This window comes from Muntiacus reevesi, chromosome 5 (assembly GCF_963930625.1).
Source record: "Muntiacus reevesi chromosome 5, mMunRee1.1, whole genome shotgun sequence".
Classification (NCBI taxonomy): Eukaryota; Metazoa; Chordata; class Mammalia; order Artiodactyla; family Cervidae; genus Muntiacus; species Muntiacus reevesi.
The window spans coordinates 66,079,899-66,101,157 of NC_089253.1; the positions used below are offsets into that span (position 1 = coordinate 66,079,899).

The 21,259-nt window shown below is 36.5% G+C and overlaps 1 protein-coding gene across 2 annotated transcripts in view; it reads left to right on the forward strand.

Annotated features, from left to right (window-relative positions):
* KCTD3 (potassium channel tetramerization domain containing 3) overlaps window positions 1-21,259 on the forward strand; it is a 65,810-nt gene that overhangs the window by 7,747 nt on the left and 36,804 nt on the right. For both annotated transcript variants that reach the window (XM_065938327.1, XM_065938326.1), the window contains exons 4-9: window positions 261-334; window positions 5,974-6,032; window positions 6,306-6,386; window positions 7,389-7,529; window positions 7,984-8,074; window positions 20,714-20,904. In XM_065938327.1, the coding sequence (XP_065794399.1) occupies window positions 261-334; window positions 5,974-6,032; window positions 6,306-6,386; window positions 7,389-7,529; window positions 7,984-8,074; window positions 20,714-20,904 (637 nt within the window). The remainder of the gene's footprint in view (window positions 1-260; window positions 335-5,973; window positions 6,033-6,305; window positions 6,387-7,388; window positions 7,530-7,983; window positions 8,075-20,713; window positions 20,905-21,259) is intronic.

Consider the following 21,259-nt stretch of genomic DNA (forward strand, 5'->3'; position numbering starts at 1 on the left):
TTTTTTCCCCTGCATGTTAAAATATCAATCTAATGATAGCTTTTCAGGGAGAGAAAAGACACCATTTCTACTGTACATTTATACAGTATACAGTAGTGGTTATAACTGCATTTCCATTTTAGAAGCATTAAAATTTAAGAGTATAATCAAGGAAATAGAGTTTTTATGTAATTCAGTATGTGTTCTCTAAGTTAGTGTTACAGATATTAAAGTTAGAAGTTTATAATTTGAAAATATAATTTGTAATTCTTTATTTACAGATATTTATTGATAGAGATCCAGCAGCATTTGCACCCATTTTAAATTTTCTTCGGACAAAAGAACTAGACTTAAGGTAAGAAATGTATCTTTTTTTTTGTTTAAGCTTTTATTTCTTTACATATGTACTTGTGGCAGTGCCTCACAGCTTGCAGGATCTTAGTTCCCCTACCAGGGATCGAACCCTGGCTCTCTGCACTGGACGTGGGGAGTCTGTTCACTGGACCACCAGGTGAGTCCCAAGAAATGTATCTTTTTAAAGTGCATTTTTATTGGTGGGCATGGTTTTGATCTTTGTTTATGAAGGAAAGTTTTTTTCCTTGCCTCAAGATTATTTTTGCTTGAAAGTTTCCTCAGAATTTCTCTCATAGATACAGGCCACAATCACCTCTTCTAAATGGATTACTCTCAAAGCTTCCTAGCCAATTTCCCTGCCTTCAGTCTTATCCCTTCAATTCATTTTTCACACTGTAGCCAAAATTATATCCTGAAAATATAAATCTAATTTAGTTATTCAGTCAGTTCAGTCGCTTAGTCATGTTCAGCTCTTTGCAACCCCGTGAACTGCAACATGCCAGACTTCCCTGTCCGTCCACCAATACCCAGAGCTTGCTCAAACTCATGTCCATCGAGTCAGTGATGCCATCCAGCCGTCTCATCCTCTGTCACCCCATTCTCTGCTTGCCTTCAATTTTTCCCAGCATCAGGGTCTTTTCTAATGAGTCAGTTCTTCACATCAGGTGGCCAAAGTATTGAAGTTTCAGCTTCAGCATCAGGCCTTCCAGTGAATATTCAGGACTGATCTCCTTTAGGATGGACTGTTTGGATGTCCTTGCAGTCCAAGGGACTCTCAAGAGTCTTCTCCAACACTACAGTTCAAAATCTAGTTAGTTATTACTTTGCTTAAAACTCTTATTTAATCTGCTGCTGGATTAACGGTGAAGGATTTTGCACTTCCTGTTCATCTAGCCCTTGCTTAGTTTCTCTTGCTTGAGCACCTTCAGCCCTTGCTGCCCTTGGCTTGATCTTGATCTTGCTGACGACTCTGCTGTGTCTCCTGACCCAGGTGGTCAGAGTTTCTTGAACTGCCACAGCTCCAGTGGCCTGTCTTACATGAGACTCTAAGAGGGCTTGCATTGTTTCCTCTGTACCTGCAGGATCAAGTATTACGCTTGACACATAGTATACATTTTTTTTGTATGACGCATAACCATACAGGTTTACCTGACACAAGTAAGGAACAATTTAAACTATTTCTGAACTTTGCCATAGTCTGGATTCCTAGTAGGAAGCTACAGTATAATCTGTATTTTATTGTTGTTTTATTTTATATATGCCTAATGAACTTTTACTGGGACTTATTAATACTTTTTTAGGTATAGCTTTTAGAATTCTAAATGTTTTTCTAAGCCACTTCTGTATAATATTACATAACTTTTGACATATTCACTAGAATATGAGCTTCTTGAAAGCAAAGATTTTTTGTTTGGTTTGTTCCTTGCTGTATTCAGAGTGTTGTTTAAAAAAAAAAGAAAAATTATGTATAGTAGCTGCTTAATAGATATTTATTAAATGAATAAAAGAGTTTGGTGGGGCTTTTTGTTTATTTTTTGGCTTGGGGTGGTAGGTGGGAAGTTTATTATTAACTCTTTACTTCTGGGGTAAAATTATTTTTAGCATTTGATGAAAATCTAAGTTTACTTCTCATCAGCGTCCTTGTGACAAATCTACAACTAAATTACCCATAAAAGGGAGCAGTAGTTTAAATATCTGTATTCATTGCTTTTCTTACAACTTGCTTCTTTATTTCAGTTAATGGAAGTCTAGCAAAACTAAGTTCTCTGAGTAGTATCTTCCAAAAGAAAGTGGGAAGGAATTGATAAGAGAATACTATATTCTACTTCCATTTTTTACATAAAATTCTTCCATTGCCTTTATCATTCTGTATTACTCTCCTATTTATTTGTCTTCTCCAAAAGTGTTATTTGTGTCCTGAGCTACTGTACTGTTAATGGAGATAGTTTTGAAATAGAATAAGAAAGTTTTAACTTTTCTTATGTTAAACTAGTAACAACCACTTTCTCAAATAAAAGCAATTTAATATTTCCATCACATATGTCTATTAGGCCTATCAGAATTTTTGTTTTTTGTTTTTTAAGAGCAGTTTTATGTTTACAGTAAAATTGAGAGGAAGGTACAGAGGTTTCCCATGTGCCCCCTGCTTCCATTATCAGCCTCCTCTATTATTAATGGCATTTACCTGAATGATACATTTTTTCTTTTTTTCAGTTGATGAACCTGCATTGATGTCATAATCACCCAAAGTTCATAGTTTATCTTCAATTCACTCTTGGTGTCGTACATTTTAGGAGTTAGCACAAATGTGTAATGACATGTGGACCTCTTTATAATACTGTACACAGCACTTACACTGCCCTAAAAATTTTTGTTCTCTGCCTGTTGCTCTCTCTCTCCACAAGCCACTAATCTTTCAGAAATGTGCATAATTTGACTTTTTCCTAAATGTCACAATTGAACTCACATAGAATGGAGCCTTTTCTGATTGACTTCATTCATTTAATAATATGCAATTAAGTTTCCTTCATGTTACTTCTTTTTAGTGCTGATAATGTTTCATTACCTGAATACCAATTTGTTTTTCCATTCACTTACTGAAGAGAACATTTTAGTTGCTTCCAAGTCTTAGCTGTTGTGAATAAAGCCTCTATAAATATCCATGTGCAGGTTTTTGCTTGGACATTAAGTTTTCAACTCCTTAGGGTAAATGTCAAGGAGTACAGTTGCTGGATCATATGGTAAGTTTTATAAGAAACCTACAGACTGTCTTTCACAGTGACTGTCATTTTCCTTTCCCACCAGCAGTGAATTAGGGTTGCCATTGCTTCATATCCCTGACAGCATTTGCTGTTAGGATTCTGGATTTTGGCCATAGTAATTGATGTGTAGTAGTGACTTACTGTCTTAATTAACATTTACTTAATGACATAATGATGTGGAGCATCTTTTCATAGGTTTGCTGCCTTTATAACTTTGGTTGAGGTCTTTGGCCCATGTTTTGATTGAACTAGTTTCTTTATTGTTGAGATTTAGGAGTTCTTTGTATACTTTGGACAACAGTCCCTTATCAAATCTGTCATTTGCAAATATTTTGTCTCGTTTGGTGGCTTTTCATTTTCTTGATACTGTCTTCTGTAGAGCAGAAGGTTTTAATTTTAATAAAATCTAGCTTATTCTTATTCCTCTCATGGATTGTGTCTTTGAGTTGTATTTAAACAAGTATCACCATACCCAGTGTCATTTAGGTTTTCTCCTAAATTTATCTTCTTGGAGTTTTTTAGTTTTGTATTTTACATTTAGGTCTGTGATCCACATTGAGTTAGTTTTTGTGGAGGGTGTAAGGTCTGTGTCTAGACTAATTTTTTCTTGCATGCTGATGTCTAGTTGTTTCAGCATTATCTGTTACTTCATTTTTTTGTCTTTGCTTCTTGTAGATCAGTTGACTGTATGTATGGGATTTATTTCTGAGCTTTCTGTTCTACTCCATGATTTGTTTGTCTCTTACAGTAACATACTATCTTGGTTTTTCTAGGTTTACAATTTTGATGTCAGGAAATGGTAGTGCTCCAACTTTGTTCCTCTTCAGTATTACGTTGGCTGTTTTGGCTCTTGGGCCTTTTCATGTAAACTTTAGAATCAACTTGTTGATATTGATAAAATAACTTGCTAGATTTTGATTAGAATTGCATTGAATCAAATCAAGTAGGGAAGAACTGAGGTCTTAACAGTACTGCATCTTCTGTCCATGAACTAGAAATATCGCTCCATTTTTCTCGTTCTTTGAGTTCAGCCATCAGAGTTTTATAGTTTTCTTTCTTGTAGATTTTGTGTATATATATATGTATGTATATATATATATATATGGTGTGTTGTGTATTTAGTTAGATTTATACTTGAGTACTTTTTAGGGGAGTATTAGTGTAAATGGTGTTATTTCTAACTTCAAGTTTCTCTTGTTCATTGTTGGTCTATTGAAAAGCAGTAGACTTTGGTACATTAACCTTAGATTGTACAACCTTGATTTACTTGCTTATTAGCTCCAAGAGTTTTGGGTTCATTACTTTGGATTTTCTATTTTGACAGTCATATCATCTGTGATCGTCAGTTTTATATCTTTCTTCCCAATCTGTATGCCTTTTCTTTTCTTGTTTTATTGTGTTAATAAGGATTTCAGTATGAAGTTGAAAAGGTGTGGTGACAGAATCTTTGTCTTGTAACCAGATGTTAGTTCAAAGTTCTCACATTAAATATGATGCTTGATATAGGATATTTTAAAAAAATTCTTAGCAAGTTGAAAAATTTCCCCTCAGTTCCTGGTTTACTGAGAGTTTTTATTATGAATAGATGTTGGATTTTGTTATATGCTTTCTTTGCAGCTGTTGATGTAGTCATGTGAGTCTATTGATGTGAAAGAGTACATTAATTGATTTCAAAATATTGAACCAGCTTTCATACCTGAGATAAATCCTACTTGGCTGTGGTATATATTTCTTTTTATACATTGTTGGATTTGGTTTACTGATGTTTTGTTGAGAATTATTGTGTCTATGTTCATGAGAGATACTGGTCTATAATTTTCTTGTAATGCATTTTTCTGGTTTTGGTGTTAAAGTAATGTGGGCCTTGTCCTATAAAATAAATTAGATTTTTCTCTGCTTCTTTCCCTGAGATTGTAGATAATTGGTATAATTTCTTCCTTAAATATTTGGTAGCATTCACCAGTGAATCCTGGGCCTAGTGCTTTCTGTTTGGAAGGTTATTATTGATCTGTTTTTTTTTTTTTTTTTTAATATATATAGACTGAGATAGTTTCTTTCTGCTGTGAGTTTTAGCAGATTGTGTGTTTCAAGGAATTGTCCATTTTATTTGGGTTCTCAAATTTGCAGGCACAGAGTTGTTCACAGTATTTATTATCATTTTAATTTTCACGGAATCCTAGGTGATGCCCCCTCCACTTTCTGCCCAGGCAGTATTTTTAAAATAAGGACAATTGTAACTGAAACCTAAAATGAATTCTTTTAAACTCTCAAGTTTCTTTCTTTCTTTTTTTTTTTGCTTATTTTCTTATTTGTTGTAACATCTCTATCTGGATAACATAGCCCTTCTTAAGGCTGATCTTTTTTTCCTCCCTGTCTTCTGTTTTGCTTTTATTTTTGGTTTTTGATGAGAGGAGTCATGCTGATTGTTACATACAAGCACTGTGGTAGGCACTGCGTGACGTATACAGACATGGATCAGAGGTAGATCATGCTTCCAGGGAGCTTGTAGATTAATTGGGGATGTTAGAATATGTATAGAAATTACAGTCAGAAGTAATTAATACCGTATAAATGATTTCTACTCTTGTTTGCCTCTTAGATACTTATTGATAATTACTTGTATTAACCCTGTAAAGCCCTCATCTCTAATTTAGTCATCCAGTTCATCTATATATGAGTGGTTTTTTAGTAAGAAAAAGTTCATGGTAGTGTGCAGTTTTATTGTTAATACTTCAAATGATTAAGGATCTTAGGAAAGAAGTAAGTTTTAAAGCCCATGATTTTGTTCATGTTAAGAGCCTAGTACTTTTTCTGCTTCAGATGATAATCCAGGCTGCCACTGTTAGAAGATTTACATCATTAATTTGTTTCTTTGTAGGGGAGTGAGTATTAATGTTCTCCGACATGAAGCTGAATTTTATGGAATCACTCCACTAGGTATGTATCTTACTACTATTTTTTATTTGTGATTTGACCCTCTGAGCACTCAACTTGCCCAAATGAAGTGTGTTTTATATCAGGTTCTAATTTTTGATGGACTAGTCAGTGCTTGCTTTTTGTGGATTTTCATAGAAAAAAGATATTGTCAGCTGATTTAACTTAAGCGTTTTCCCTTTTCTTTCCTTATCCTCTTTAACTAGAGAAAATAAGTGGAGTACTGTTTTTCTGTTTGCATGTACTCTTGACAAGTTTGCTTTGAAATGTTTTTAGTAAGAAGGCTTCTCTTATGTGAAGAGCTGGAGCGTTCATCTTGCGGCAGTGTCCTTTTCCACGGTTACTTGCCTCCACCAGGTACTTCTGCTCTGTTCATTGAGTTCAAGTCTTTTTATCATTACACTAAGTACAAATGTGTGAATAGGAAAATCTATTTCTTGATTATCTCATTTGTAAATCTACTAGAAAAGATGAAAACTTTAATCTTAACAGAAGTTAGGTCAGACTATAAGGTAGGGTAGGAGTTTGCCAGACTTTTTCTGTAGAGGGCCAGTTAGGCTTGTGAGCTAGAAGGTCTCTGTGGCAGTTAACTGAACTCACCGTAAACACTGCAGAAATGGACGGGTGTGATGGTGTCTAGTGCAACTTCACTTACATAAACAGCCAACAGACTGGACTTGGCTTTGGTCAAATTTGCTAATTCCTGTGTTAGAGAACTGGTTGTCCATCTCCTTTGTGGAACCCCAGGAGCTTTGCAGAGATTTGTCAGTGTATAGGGGAGAGGAGGGTGAGGTGCATGTCATTTCTGCCCCTCTTCAGTCAGTTAGCACAGTTCCCTCTGTGCCTGTGTTGTAGCAGAGTTCTGAACAAGAGTTCATTTCAAAATGATTTCAAAAAGACTCCTCTGCCAAATAAGGGATGCTTGAAAATATAGGGCAATTCAGCTCTAAAGCTGAATAAAATTTAAATTAGTAAATAAAGTTTAAAAATTTAATAAAGTTTAAAGTTAAAATTTAAGCTTAATAAAGTTTAAATTAGTGAATAGTACCTGTCTCATAGTAACTGTTCCGTAAATGTAAAGAGTTAGTGACAGAATGAATGAATTAGTGGTGATTGATTTGGTATTATACATATGATAAATCTTAGTCTTACTTATTAAATATATAACATGAAAAATATCAGAAATCTGTTTTTAAAAATTTCATCTTGTTATGGTACTTATTTGTAGTAAATCGCTATATTAGAAGATAAATTTCAGCTATAATGTTTAGTTTTCTTGTTTTTTAGCCATAAGAACATATGAAATTTTCAAATTTTGGTAGGTGAACTTAAAAAAATATATCTTCTTTCCTTTCATAGGTATTCCTAGTCGTAAAATAAACAACACTACTAGATCCTCAGCTGATTCTAGAAATGGACTAAATTTTACAGAAGGTGAAGCTCGAGGAAATGGTACTCAGCCTGTTCTTTCTGGAACTGGAGAAGAAACTGTTAGGCTAGGTAAGCAAAGCTTACATAAATATAAAAAGCAAAGTATGTACCTTTTTAGCTCTAGATATTGAGTAGTTATTTTTAAAGATGTAGCTTTTGCTGTATCTCTTTTTAATCTAGGTCTCCCGTTTATATCTTGAAGAGTCTCACCTAGTATTTTTATTTAACAAGTTTGTGATCTTCTCTTTGCTGTGAACCTTTAGAACAGAGGCTGACAAGCTTTTTCTGGCAGGGGCCAGATGGTGGACATGGTGGGCTTCGTGAGCCCGAGGGCCTCTGTTGGAGCTGCTCATTTCTGTCTGTAGAGCGCAAGCAGCTTTGTGTGTGGACGGATGTGCTTGGCTGTGTTCCAACACAGCTCTCTTTCTCAAAACAGGCAGAGCACTGGAATTGGCCTCTTGGCCATAGTTTGCAAACTCCTTTTTTAGAGCACAAAAAGCATTTCTTTTTCTATTATCAACAGGGTTTCCTGTGGATCCACGAAAGGTGCTAATAGTAGCTGGCCATCACAACTGGATCGTAGCTGCGTATGCCCATTTTGCTGTGTGTTACAGGTATTATATAATTAATAGTGGTTTGCTTTTTACTTTGGGGAGTATTTTTTAATAGCTGTGATTTTATGCTTATAGATTTAAGAGCTACATAATTTTAGTCATCAGATTTTTTTCCTTCCAATTGTGCCTACTGATTAAATTCAGTTTACTTTTATTTTTACAACTAACTTCATAAATACTGATAGCCTCAGTATATTTAAATATTGCCCATACAGTATAAACTGTGAAATAGGTGAGATATCTTGAAGTTACACCTTCTTGCTCAGTATATCCAACTTCCAAGTCGTTTAACTGTTGTGTTAAATGAGGCAGGCTTGTTAATGTGACCCCTGTGTGTTTTTGTCTGTAATGATTAAATATTGTACTCTTAGAGGAGAATAAGATTCTGCATTGGTCGTGAGTACTATACACTTGGGAGTGAGGTAGTTAAGTAGGACTGTCGTGAACAGAAGTGATGTAGTTTAGTATCTAATGTGCAAGGTAGTTTTGTTTTATCTAATTCTTGCATTCTCAGAAACCAGCAGGAACAAGGAAAAGTATATACTAGGGATTTCTCTTTTTCATTTGGCTGAGAGGTAGGATTCTTAGTTCAGAATTACTGTATGAAGTGAGAAATGTTGATGACGGGGAAACGGTGGTGTCCAGTTACTAAGTCCTGTACAACTCTTTGCAACCCATGGACTGCAGCACGCCAGGTTTCCCTGTCTGTTACCAGCCTCCCGGAGCTTGCTCAAACTCATGTCCGTTGAGTTTGTAATACCATCCAACCATCCCATATTCTGTCATCCCCTTCTTCCTTCCTTCAGTCTTTCCCAGCATCAGGGTCTGTTCCAATGAGTCAGTTCTTCACATCAGGTGACCAAAGTATTGGAGCTTCAGCATCAGTCCTTCCAATGAGTATTCAGGACTGATTTCCTTTAGGACTGACTGATCTCCTTGCAGTCCAAGGGACTCTCAGTAGTCTTCTCCAACACCATAGTTCAAAACCATCAATTCTTTGGTGCTCAGCTTTCTTTACGGTCCAACTCTCACATCTGTACATGACTACTGAAAAAACCATACCTTGGATTAAATGGACCTTTGTTGGCAGAGATGTCTTCTACTTTTTAATATGCTATGTAGATTTGTCATCGCTTTCCTTCTAAGGAGCAAGCATCTTTTAATTTCATGGCTGCAGTCACAGCTCTCAGTCATTTCGGAACCCGGAAAAAGAGAATCTGCCCGTATTTTCACTTTCCCCCCTTCTATTTGCCATGAAGTGATGAGACCAGATGCCATGATGTTAGTTTTTTGAATGTTGAGTTTTAAGCCTGCCTTTTGAATCTCCTCTTTTCACCTTCATCAAGATGCTTTTTAGTTACTTTTCACTTTTCTGCCACTGAAGTGGGATCATCTGCATATCTGCAGAGGTTGTTGGTATTTCTCCTGGCAATCTTGATTCCAGTCTGGCATTTCACATGATGTGCTCTGCATAGAAGTTAAATATACAGTATGACATTATGTGGCCTTGATGCACTCCTTTTCTAGTCTGGAACCAGTCTGTTGTTCCATGTCCAGTTCTAACTGTTGCTTCTTGACCCATATACAGGTTTCTCAGGGGATAGGTAAGGTTGTCTAATACTCCCGACTCTTTAAGAATTTTGCACAGTTTTTTGTGATCCACACAGTCAGAGGCTTCCAAGTAGTCAGTGAAGCAGTAGGTATTTTTTTGGAGTTCGCTTGTTTTCTCTCTGATCCAACAGATATTGGCAATTTGATTTCTGGTTCCTCTGCCTTCTTGAAATCCATCTTGTACATTTGGAATTTCTCAGTTCATGTACTGCTGAAGGCTCACGTGAAGGATTTTGAGCATAATGAGCTCAAAGTGCTAGCATATGGAATGAGTGCAATTGTATGATAGTTTTCAACATTCCTTGACATTTCCCTTCTATGTGACTGGAATGAAAACTGACCTTTGCTAGTCCTGTGGTCATGTGGAGTTTTCCAAATATGCTGACATTGAGTGCAGCACTTTAACAGCATCATCTCTTATGATTTTAAATAGCTCAGCTGGAATTCTGTCACTGCCCTAAGTGTTTTGTGGTAATTCTTCCTAAGAGCCACTTGACTTCATGTTCCAGGGTGTCTGCTGCTGGGTGAGTTACCACACCATTGTGATTGTCCAGGTCATTAAGACTGTTTTGTGTAGTACTTCTTTGTATTGCCACCTCTTCTTAATTTCTTCTGCTTCTTTTAGGTCCTTACTGTTTCTGTCCTTTATCATGCCCATCCTTGTATGAAATGTTCCCTTGATACCTCCAGTTTTCTTGAAGAGATCTCTAGTCTTTCCCCTTCTATTGTTTTCCTCTATTTCTTTTCATTGTTCAGTCAAGAAGGCCTTATCTCTTCTTGCTATTCTCTGTAACTCTGCATTCAGTTGGGTATATCTTTATGTTTCTCCCTTGCCTTTCCCTTCTTTTCTTTCCTTGAAAGTGAAAGTGAAGTCGCTCAGTCATATCCGACTCTTTGCGACCCCATGGACTATAGCCTACCAGGGTTCTCCGTCCATAAGATTTTCCAGGCAAGAGTACCAGAGTAGGTTGCCATTTTCTTTCCTTAGGTGTTTGTAAACCTCCTCAGACAACCGCTTTGCCGCCTTCCATTTCTTTCTCTTTGGGATGGCTTGGGTCCCTGCCTCCTATACAGTACTACAAACTCTGTCCATAGTTCTTTGGGCATTTTGTCTGCATTGCCATGCTTCACTTTTACGTTTGTTCTCTTGCTCAGTTTACTGCATGTTACTTGAATTATCGAAAGAGTATTTGTGCAGATTATTACCCTTTTAGAATTGATATTCCACTTTAGATTTTTAAAAATATAATTGTGTCTATTTATTTACTTTGGCCGTGCTGGGTCTTCATCCCTGACTTGCTTTTCTCTGACTAGTGAGTGAGGGCTGCCCCCAGCTTGTGGCTGCTCCCTGGCTTCCCTGTGCCCGTGGCCTGCCTTGTTTCAGAACCCGGGCTCTGGGGTGAGCGGGCTTCCGGAGCTGCCACCAGTGGGCTCACTAGTTGTGGCTCCACGGGATGTGGGATCTTCCCAGATCAGGGATCAAACCTGTGTCTCCTGCTTTGGCCGGGGGATTCTTTACCACCAAGCCACCAGAGAAGCCCTCCACTTTAGATTTTTAATGCAATGTAAAATTTACTTTTTGTATAAGATTCTAGATTTAGGAATCTATTTTCTTCCACATGAGTGGCTAATTATGTTCTGATTATTACATAAACCATCCTTTCTCATTGAATTTGAAAACCTTCATCTTGTTTTATATTTATTTTTATATAATTGCATCTAATTTTATACTTTTTCCCCCTATTGTCGGACACTTGGCTATTGTAAGTAATGCTGCTGTCAGCATGGGAGTGCAGAACTTTTCAGGCTAGTGTTTTTGTTTTCTTTGAGTATATTCCCAGAATTTAAATTGCGTTATCATAGGGTAGATCTGTACTTAATTTTTTTGAGCAAACACCATATTGTTTTCCATAGTCCCACCAACAGTGACAAAGGTTCCCTTTTCTCCACATCTACACCAGCATTTATTGTCTTTTTTTAAACTTTTTATTTTGTAAAATAAATTCTTTTTTATTTTGTTTTGACATATAGCTAATTGGCAATGTGATAGTTTCACATGGACAGCAAAGGGACTCAGCCATACATACATGCATCCATCTCTTGTCTTTTCATGATGGCCGTTGCAACAGGTATGAAGTGATACCTTACTGTGGTTTTAATTTGCATTTCCCTATTGACAATTGATGCTGAGAATCTTTCCTTGTACATGTTAGCTATTTGTATATCTTCTTTGGGAAAATGTCTATTCAAGTCTTTGGCCCATTTTTTAGTTGGATTATTTGGTTTTTTGCTATTGAGTTCTTTTTATATTTGCATATTGACACCTTATCAGATATATGGTTTGCAAATATTTTTTCCTATTCCACTGGTTGTTTTTTTCACTTTGATAGTTTCTTTTTCTGTGCAGATGGTTTTTAGTGCAAGGTAGTCCCATTTGTTTATTTCTGATTTTATTGCTTGTGCTTTATGTGAGATTTTGAAAACAGTCATTACCACAACTCATGTCAAGGAGCTTTTCCCCTATGTTTTCTTCTAGGAGCCTCATGGTTTTAGGTATTCAGTCAATTTTGAGTTTATTTTTGTGAGTAGTATAAAGTGAAAGTGAAAGTGTTAGTCACTCAGTTCTGTCCGACTTTTTGCGACCCCATGGACTGTAGCCTTCCAGGCTTCTTTGTCCATGGGATTTCCCAGGCAAGAGTACTGGAGTGATTTGCCATTCCCTTCTCCAGGGGAACTTCCTGGTCCAGAAATTGAACCTGCATCACTTGCATTGCAGATTCTTTACTATCTGAGCCACTAGGGAAGCCAGTATGGGTCAAATTTGATTCTTTTCTGTTTAAATATCCAATTTTCCAGGCACCATTTATTGAAGAAGCTCCCTTTTCTTCATTTAGTGTTCTTGGCTACCTTATCAAACATTAGTTGACTATATATGCTTGGACTTATTTCTGGGCTCTTAATCCTATTCCATAGGTCTATTTGTGTGTTGATCTTCTTAATCATTCCTTTCATTAGCTGGTGAGAATTAGAAATAGGAGATTGGAGGATTTTTGTGTGTTGTGTTAAATGGAAGAGAAATAAGATGAAATATTCTTATGTGTTAAAGAGAAAAACTTGCATATGTGTTTGGCTTCATAATTTAACCTTTGAGAGGTAGAATCAGCTTCCTTTCTAATTAGCCTGGTAGTGAGGTGTTGGAAAGAAAACAGTGAAAGTTATATTGAGAAAAGTCCAGTAGAAAACAAGCAGTGAGGGATTTTGTGCTAATATATAGTGTTTAAAAAAAATAATAATTTAGGCAAGCAAAGTCACCCTAACGAATGTAGCTCCTTCATCTGGACCTTTAGGGAAGAAGCATCGTGTGCTTGTATTTCTGCATTCTTGTGGTACCCTCCTCAAACCACATTTGTGTTTTTAGTTGCAGAGTCTCCCTACCAACCCCCAGAACCCTTTTTCTGTCTGGGGTCCATCTTTTGAAGGAAAATGGGCAAAGGGAAATCTGAGAGTCTGGTTTGGCAAATGATTTTAGCACTGAGCAGAAATTATGTATTTGGGAGTTGGGAAAGGAATGGGGAGATGTGGGAAGAAGGGAGAGCTCTTCAAAATAAGGTGACTCGGCTCTAGAGGCTCCTGATGAGAAAATATTGGGAAACCATCCAGTTCCATAAAAATGACTTCTGAATATTGAGAAGTGAATTGAACTTCCCAGTTAGGACTTACTCAACTGTTAGTTTATGCCAGGCCTATAACCCTGAAGTCTCTTGTATACATGTTCTCATTTAATTATCACAACAACCTGTGGCATGGATCTCATCATCCCTATTTTACTAATGAGGAAACCAGGTTGGAGAAATTCCCTAGGTCATCCTGGGGAAAGAAATGACAGAATTCTCAACTCTCTCTATCCCAGTGCTTCTCATGTCCCAGGCACATAGTAGATTCCTAAGAATGCACCAGAATAAACACCATGTTCCTGGTCTCTGGTTTAAGTGAGTAGTGTTAGTTCCGACAACATTATTAATAATTCTTTGATTCAGTGGGACAGGCAGTGGGCTGGGCTCAGTTTGAGAGCTACCCCTCCTCATGTTGTGGTTTCTGTTCCTAAGGGAGTGGAGTGGTGTGGAAGCAGCTAACATCAACTGAACAACAAAGTTTTGGCTGAGAAGTATAAAATGAAAATAATGTAGGTGACTTGGTGTATTAGTTTCTTCCTGTTGCTATAACAGATTGCCATACATTTAGTATGATAAAACAACACAGTTTTTTTATCACTCAGTTCTGGAGTTCAGAAAATTCCAAATTGGATCTTGCTGGGCTAAAGTCAAGATATTGGCAGGTCTGTGTTCCTTCTGGAGACTCCAGCAAGTTTCTTTGTCTTTCCCAACTTCGAAAGGGCATCTGTGTTCCTTTTAACATGTTGCCTTTTTTACATTTCAAAACCAGCAGTGTAGCAGCTTCAGATCTCTTTCCTGTCTCCCACTTGTCTATCTGCTTATGAGGACCTTAGTATTACATTCCAGGCACCTGGATAGTCCCTCCGTCTCTTGAACTTAATCACATCTGCAAAGCCCCTTTGCCATGTAAGATAACACTTTTACCATTTTCAGGAATTTAGACAAGGACATGTTTGGGGAGCCATTATTCTGCCTATCACACTTGGCTAGGAGTTCCATAGTTCAGATGGAAAGGACAGACGTCAACCTGGAGGCAAATATTACTCTTCTACTGTGGATTTTAGTTGCTACAAGACTCCTATCAAGACAGGAAAGAAAGTGAAAGTGACGTTGCTCAGTCATGTCCGACTGTTTGCGACCCCATGGACTGTAGCCTACCAGGCTCCTCCATCCATGGGATTTTCCAGGCAAGAATCCTGGAGTGGGTAGCCATTTCCTTCTCCAGGGGATCTTCCCAACCCAGGGATCGAACCCAGGTCTCCTGCATTGCAAGCAGACACTTTACCATCTGAGCCACCCGGGAAGCCATCAAGACAGGACTTTTTTTTTAAAGTTTTAAACTGGAGTGTACAGTTGATTTACAATGTTGTGTTAGATTTAAGTGTACAGCAAAGTGATTCAGTCATCAGTTCAGTTCAGTTGTGTCCAACTCTTTGCGACCCCATGAATCGCAGCATGCCAGGCCTCCCTGTCCATCACCAACTCCCGGAGTTTACTCCAACTCATGCCCATCGAGTCGGTGATGCCATCCAGCCATCTCATCCTCTGTCGTCCCCTTCTCCTCCTGCCCCCAATCCCTCCCAGCATCAGGGTCTTTTCCAATGAGTCAACTCTTCGCATAAGGTGGCCAAAGTATTGGAGTTTCAGCCTCAGCATCAGTCCTTCCAATGAACACCCAGGACTAATCTCCTTTAGGATGGACTGGTTGGATCTCCTTGCAGTCCAAGGGGCTCTCAAGAGTCTTCTCCAACACCACAGTTCAAAAGCATCAATTTTTCAGTGATTCAGTCATATGTATACATATATACATTCTTTTTTAGATTCTTTTCACTTACAGGTCTTTGCAGAATATTGAGTAGATTTCCCTGTGCTTTATGGTAGATCCTTGTTAATTATCTATTTTGTATGTAGTAGTGTGTATGTGTTAAACTCCTAGTTTATCTCTCCACCCTGCATTTCCCCTTTGGTAACCATAAGTTTGTTTTCAAAGTCTGTTTTTGTTTTGTATTGAATTCGTTTGTATCTTTTTTAAAAAATTATATATATGATATATTTGTCTTTGTTTTACTTCAGTTAGTATGATTATCTCTAGGTACCTCTGTGTTGCTGCTACTGGCATTATTTCATTTTTTATGCCCGAGTAATATTTCATTCTATATATGTGCCACATCTGCTGCAGATGAACATTGAGGTGCATACATCTTTTCAAAGTATGGTTTTCTTCAGATACATGCCTAGATGTGGAATTGCTGAATCCTATGGTAGTACTATATTTAGGTTTTTAAGGAATCTCCATACTGTTCTCTGTACGATATACCAGTTTATATTCCCACCAACAAGTGTAGGAGAGTTCCCTTTTTTCCACATCTTTTCCAGCATTTATTGTTTGTAGACTTTTTGATGATGGCCATTCTGACTAGTGTGAGGTGATAGCTCATTGTAGTTTTTGCATTTCTCTAATAATTAATGATGTTGAGCCTCTTTTCACAGGCCTCTTGGTCATCTGTATGTCTCTTTGGAGAAATGTTTGTTTAGACCACCCACCCATTTTTTGATTGTGTCTTTTTTTTTTTTTTTTTTAATATTGAGCTACATGAGTTGTTTGTATATTTGGATATTAATCCCTTATCATTGTCTTTGTTTGCAAATATATTCTCCCATTCTGTGAGTTTTTTTGTTTTGTGGATGGTTTCCATGCTGTGCAAAAGCCCTCCCCCCCCAATTATTTTTATTAGTTGGAGTCTAATTACTTTACAGTATTGTAGTGGTTTTTGCCATACATTGACATGAATAAGCCATGGATTTACATGTCTCTGCTTTTTAATATGCTGTCTAGGTTGGTCATAACTTTTCTTCCAAGGAGCAAGTATCTTTTAATTTCATGGCTGCAGTCATCATCTGCACTGATTCTGGAACACCCACCCACCCCCCAAAAAAAAAAATAGTCTGTCACTATTTCCATTGTTTCCCCATCTAGTTGCCATGAAGTGATGGGACTGGATGACATGATGTTAGTTTTTTCAATGTTGAGTTTTATGTGAAATTTTTCACTCTCCTCTTTCACTTTCATCAAGGAGTTCTTTAGTTCTTCACTTTCTGCCATAATGTTGGTATCATCTGTGTATCTGATGTATTGTTATTTCCCCTGGCAATCTTGATTCCAGCTTGTGCTTCATCCAGCCTGGCATTTCTCATGATGTACTTTGCATATAAGTTAAATAAGCAGGGTGACAACATACAGCCTTGACATGCTCCTTCCCTAATTTGGAAGTTGTTGTTGATCAACAACTAAGTCTGTTGTTCCATGTCTGGTTCTAATTGTTGCATCTTGACTTGCATACAGATTTCTCAGGAGACAGTTAAGGTGGTCTGGTATTCCCATCTCTTGAAGAATTTTCCACAATTTGTTGTGATCCACACACAGTCAAAGGCTTTGGCATAGTCAATAAAGCAGAAGTGGGTGTTTTGCTGGAACTCTCTTGCTTTTTTTATGATCAAGTGGATGTTGGCAATTTGATCTCTGGTTCCTCTGCCTTTCCTAAATCCAGCTTGAACATCTGGAAGTTCACGGTTCATGGACTGTTAAAGCCTGGCTTCATCATTTGTTATACTGGTCTGTAATTTTCTTTTTGAGTGTTACTTTTGTCTGGTTTTAGTATTAGGGTAATGGTGACCCTATAGAATGTGTTTGTGAGTGTTCCTTTCTCTGCAGTTTTTGGGAATGATTTTAGACAGATCAATAATAACTTTTCTCTAAATGTTTGATAGAATTTACCTGTGAAGCCATCTGGTCCTAGACTTTTGTTTGTTGGAAGTTTTTAAATTTCAGTGTCAGTGTTTGTGATTGGTCTGTTCCTATTTTTCATTTCTTTCTGGTTTAGCCTTGGAAGGTGGTGCCTTTCTAAGAATTTAAACGTTTCTTCTAGGTGTTTTATTGGCATATAGTTGCTTCTAGTAGTCCATTATCCTTTGTATTTCTGTGCTGTTCCTTGTAACATTTTCATTTCTCATTTTATCCATTTGAGCCCTCTTTTTTGCTTGAGGAGTCTGGCTAAAGGTTTATCAATTTTATCTTCTCAAAGAATCAGCTTTTAGTTTCATTGATCTTTTCTATTGTTTTGTCTCTGTTTCATTCATTTCTGCTGATATTTATGATTTCTTTTCTTCCAGTAAGTTTCGGTTTTGTTTTCTTCTTTCTTTAATTCTTTAGGTGTAAGGTTATGGTGTTTATTTGAGATTTTTCTTGTTTTCTGAGGTAAGATTGTATTGCTGTAAGCTTCTCTCTTAAAAGTGCTTTCAAAACAAACAAACAAAAAAAAACAACAAAAAAAGTGCTTTCTCTGTGTCCTGTAGGTTTCAGATTGTGTTTTTGTTATCATTTGTTTCTAGGTACGTTTTGATTTCCTCTTTGATTTCTTCAATGATCCATTTAACCTCTATTGTTTTTTTTAACAACTTTTTGTTTGTAATTAATTTCTAATCTCATAGCATTGATCAAAATGATGCTTGATAGTATTTAAATTTTCTTAAATTTAACAAAGCTTTCTTTATGGCCTACATGTGATCTGTCCTGGAGAATCTTCTATGTGCACTTGAGAAAAATGTGTATTCTGCTGCTTTTGGATGGAATGTTCTATAAATATCTTTTTAAGAACATCTAATGATCTAATGTGTCATCTAAGACCTGTGTTTCCTTATTAATTTTCTGTCTGATGACCTGTCCATTGATACAGTTGTGGTGGTAAAGTTTTCCTATTACTGTGTTACTGTTAATTTCTCCTTTCATGGCTGTTAACATTTGCTTTATTTATTGAGTTGCTCCTATGTTGGGTGCATATATATTTACACTCGTTGTATCTTCTTGGTTTGATCCTTTGTTCATTATGTAGTGTCCTTCTCTGTCTCTTGTAACAGTCTTTATTTTCGTCTATTTTGTCTGATATGAGTATTACTATTGCAGCTTTCTTTTGATTGCCTTTTTCATTTAAAACTCCTTTTCCATTTCACTTTCAGTCTGTTCGTATCCCTGGATACGAAGTGGAACTCTTATAAACAGCACACATATATATAGGTCTTTTTTTTTTTTAATCCATTCTGCCAGTCTGTGCCATTTGGTTGAAGCATTTAATCCATTTACATTTAAGGTAATTATCTGTACATATGTTTATATTGGGCTTTCCTGGTGGCTCAGTGATAAAGAATCTGCCTGCCAATGCAGGAGACATGGGTACCATTCCTGGATCAGGAAGATAACCCTGGAGAAGGAAATGGCAACCCACTCCAGAATTCCTGCCTGGGAAATCTCACGGACAGAGGAGCCTGGCAGGCTATAGGCCATCGGGTTGCAAAAGATTTGGACATGACTTAGTGTCTAATAACATGTTAGACAAGAATAACATGCTCTTATTGTCATTTTATATTCTTATGTTCTTTTGACATATTTATCAATTCTCGTACAATTTGGTTACAGTATATTTATAGTAAGTTTCAAAAATTTGAGAGCATATACCCTCCACTATATCTTTCATGATCTTAATTTGAGAGTTAACCATATTCTTTGCATAGCTGTCATGATTTCAGAGTGTTGTTTCATTATGCAGGAATAAAGAGATGGGTTGTTAGAATACCAGAGTTTGTTCTATGTTTTTACACATTTAAAATTGTGAATTTACGTGTATGGAAAAATGTAAAGCAAATATTGCTGCTTCTTTGTACTTAATTTTAACTTAAAAAGTAGTAAATTCACACATCTCATTGAGTTAAATTATGTAATTGTTATAATCACTCCCAAATATGCTCTCCTGATTGTTTTACAGTTGTCTTCTTTTTGTTTTACAATACCCTAATTTCTCTAGAGAAAAATGACATAGAAGTACAGTTTTTGTGAAGCTCAGATCATATTTAGTTTTATTATCTTATTACTCAGTGGTCATAAGATTACATCATTCACCTCATTAAATCAGTACAGCACCCCTCTTTTGAAGACTGTGAGCCTAGTGCCTAGTATATGTCTGCATGCACGTGTTGGCAGATTGTCTTCATTCTTGCAGTGCTGGCAATCCCTGCTCTGTGTCCAGTCTGCCAGTCCTCGAGAGCATCTAGGCTTAATTTCTCAGTGTTCTGTCAGTATTTAGAGTTTATTGGACAATTATTTTCATTTTTGTATTTTGACACATGAATCCCATCTGGTGGCTGAAGTGGGTAATTACAGACCATATGTTGCCTAGGAAAACCATGGTAAGAGTTTTCTATATATTGCCTTTAAGTTTAAGGAAATCATTAATTCTTGGGATTAATAAGAGAGTTGAATTGCATATGTCTGTGGAATATATTTATATTTAGCATACATTTTAAACAAAAATAAAGCTAAAGTGTTTTTATATAGGTTGTTAGGTGGTCATCATTTATGAACACTTAAGTTTGATTTTTGTGGTTATTATGTCAGGTAGTAGTATTTAAAGGAGCACTTACTCATATTTATTGTCTTTGCGTAAGGCAAAGAAATTCTTTACAATTTTTTTTCTGTCACATGTTTTGTGTAACTTTAAAAATAAATATTTCATTGTTAAAAGTTCAGGTTGTTTATTGTCATGATTGCTTAACTGTGTAGGTTTTAAATATTCAAAGGCTTAATGTGTAACCCCACAAAATAATGCATGTCTGAAAGACTTCAATTCAGTTAGGACAGCAAAAGTTATTAAAAATTTACAAATATGTTTATCAACAGTTATATATTAAAGCATTTTTATTCAGTCAACTAAATCTAAATCATGATAAGAAACCTTTACTTATGGAGAAGGAATAGGCTCATGACATTTTTTTTTCATTTTGTGTGAAACCTTTAAAAAATCCAGTCCTCAGTAAGTGGTTTCCAAAGGTCACATTTCATTCACTTGATAATGCCAAGGTAATATATACCAGGTATCATATACCCTTATCTTAGTTTGTCTTAATAGACTATCATCTGAAGTATTAAAAAATGATTGATCCTCAGCTAATCATAGTAATTTAATAACTGATTAGTAACTGATAGGAATATTAATTCTCCTGAAACTGATTTTTGTTGACTATTTCCATTCGCAAATAATGGCAAAGTACCACTTTTTTGTGTAAAATGTAAAAAGATAACTACCTTTTTTTTTAAGTTTCTAAATCTATAGTTTGGAGAACTTTGCTAAATTATTCCTTGGAGAAGTATAGACCTCTAGTCTCTTTTAAGTAGTTTATGTGTATTTTATTTTTTAGTAAATATGCAGATAAATAGCTGTGATTAAATTTATTTTGGTATATTCATTCATGTTCTCTTTGCTAAGTACTGCTGAGTCTTATTTATGTGTCTGTTTATATTCAACAGAATCAAAGAATCATCAGGATGGCAACAAGTGTTTACAAGCCCATATTTGGACTGGACTATAGAACGAGTAGCTTTAAATGCAAAAGTGGTCGGGGGTCCACACGGAGACAAGGACAAAATGGTGGCTGTTGCCTCAGAGAGTAGCATCATCTTATGGAGTGTCCAAGACGGAGGAAGTGGAAGCGAAATCGGTAGGAAAATGTTGTTTATGCTGTTGCATGTAATATTCTGAAGTTTAAGAGGGATTGCCCATAAATATCAAAATTAACTTGGACTAGTTATTAGTTAGCTAGAGCTGGTGCATCTTCTGTTCAGTGTCCAGTAACAGTAAGACTGCTCAGTGTGAGAGGAATGATCTGGTAAAGAGGCAAACAAACTGACTTGACTGCTCTGTAAGAAGGTGCCCTTCCCGAATCCTATTTAGTGGCTGCATTCTCTCCACCTCTTTCATACCACTGGGCTGAAGATGGGGTAAATAACTTTCTTTGTCCCCCCCACTTATTGCTTCTAGACCTGAAGTTCTCAAGCTTTTCAATCTCTTCTAAA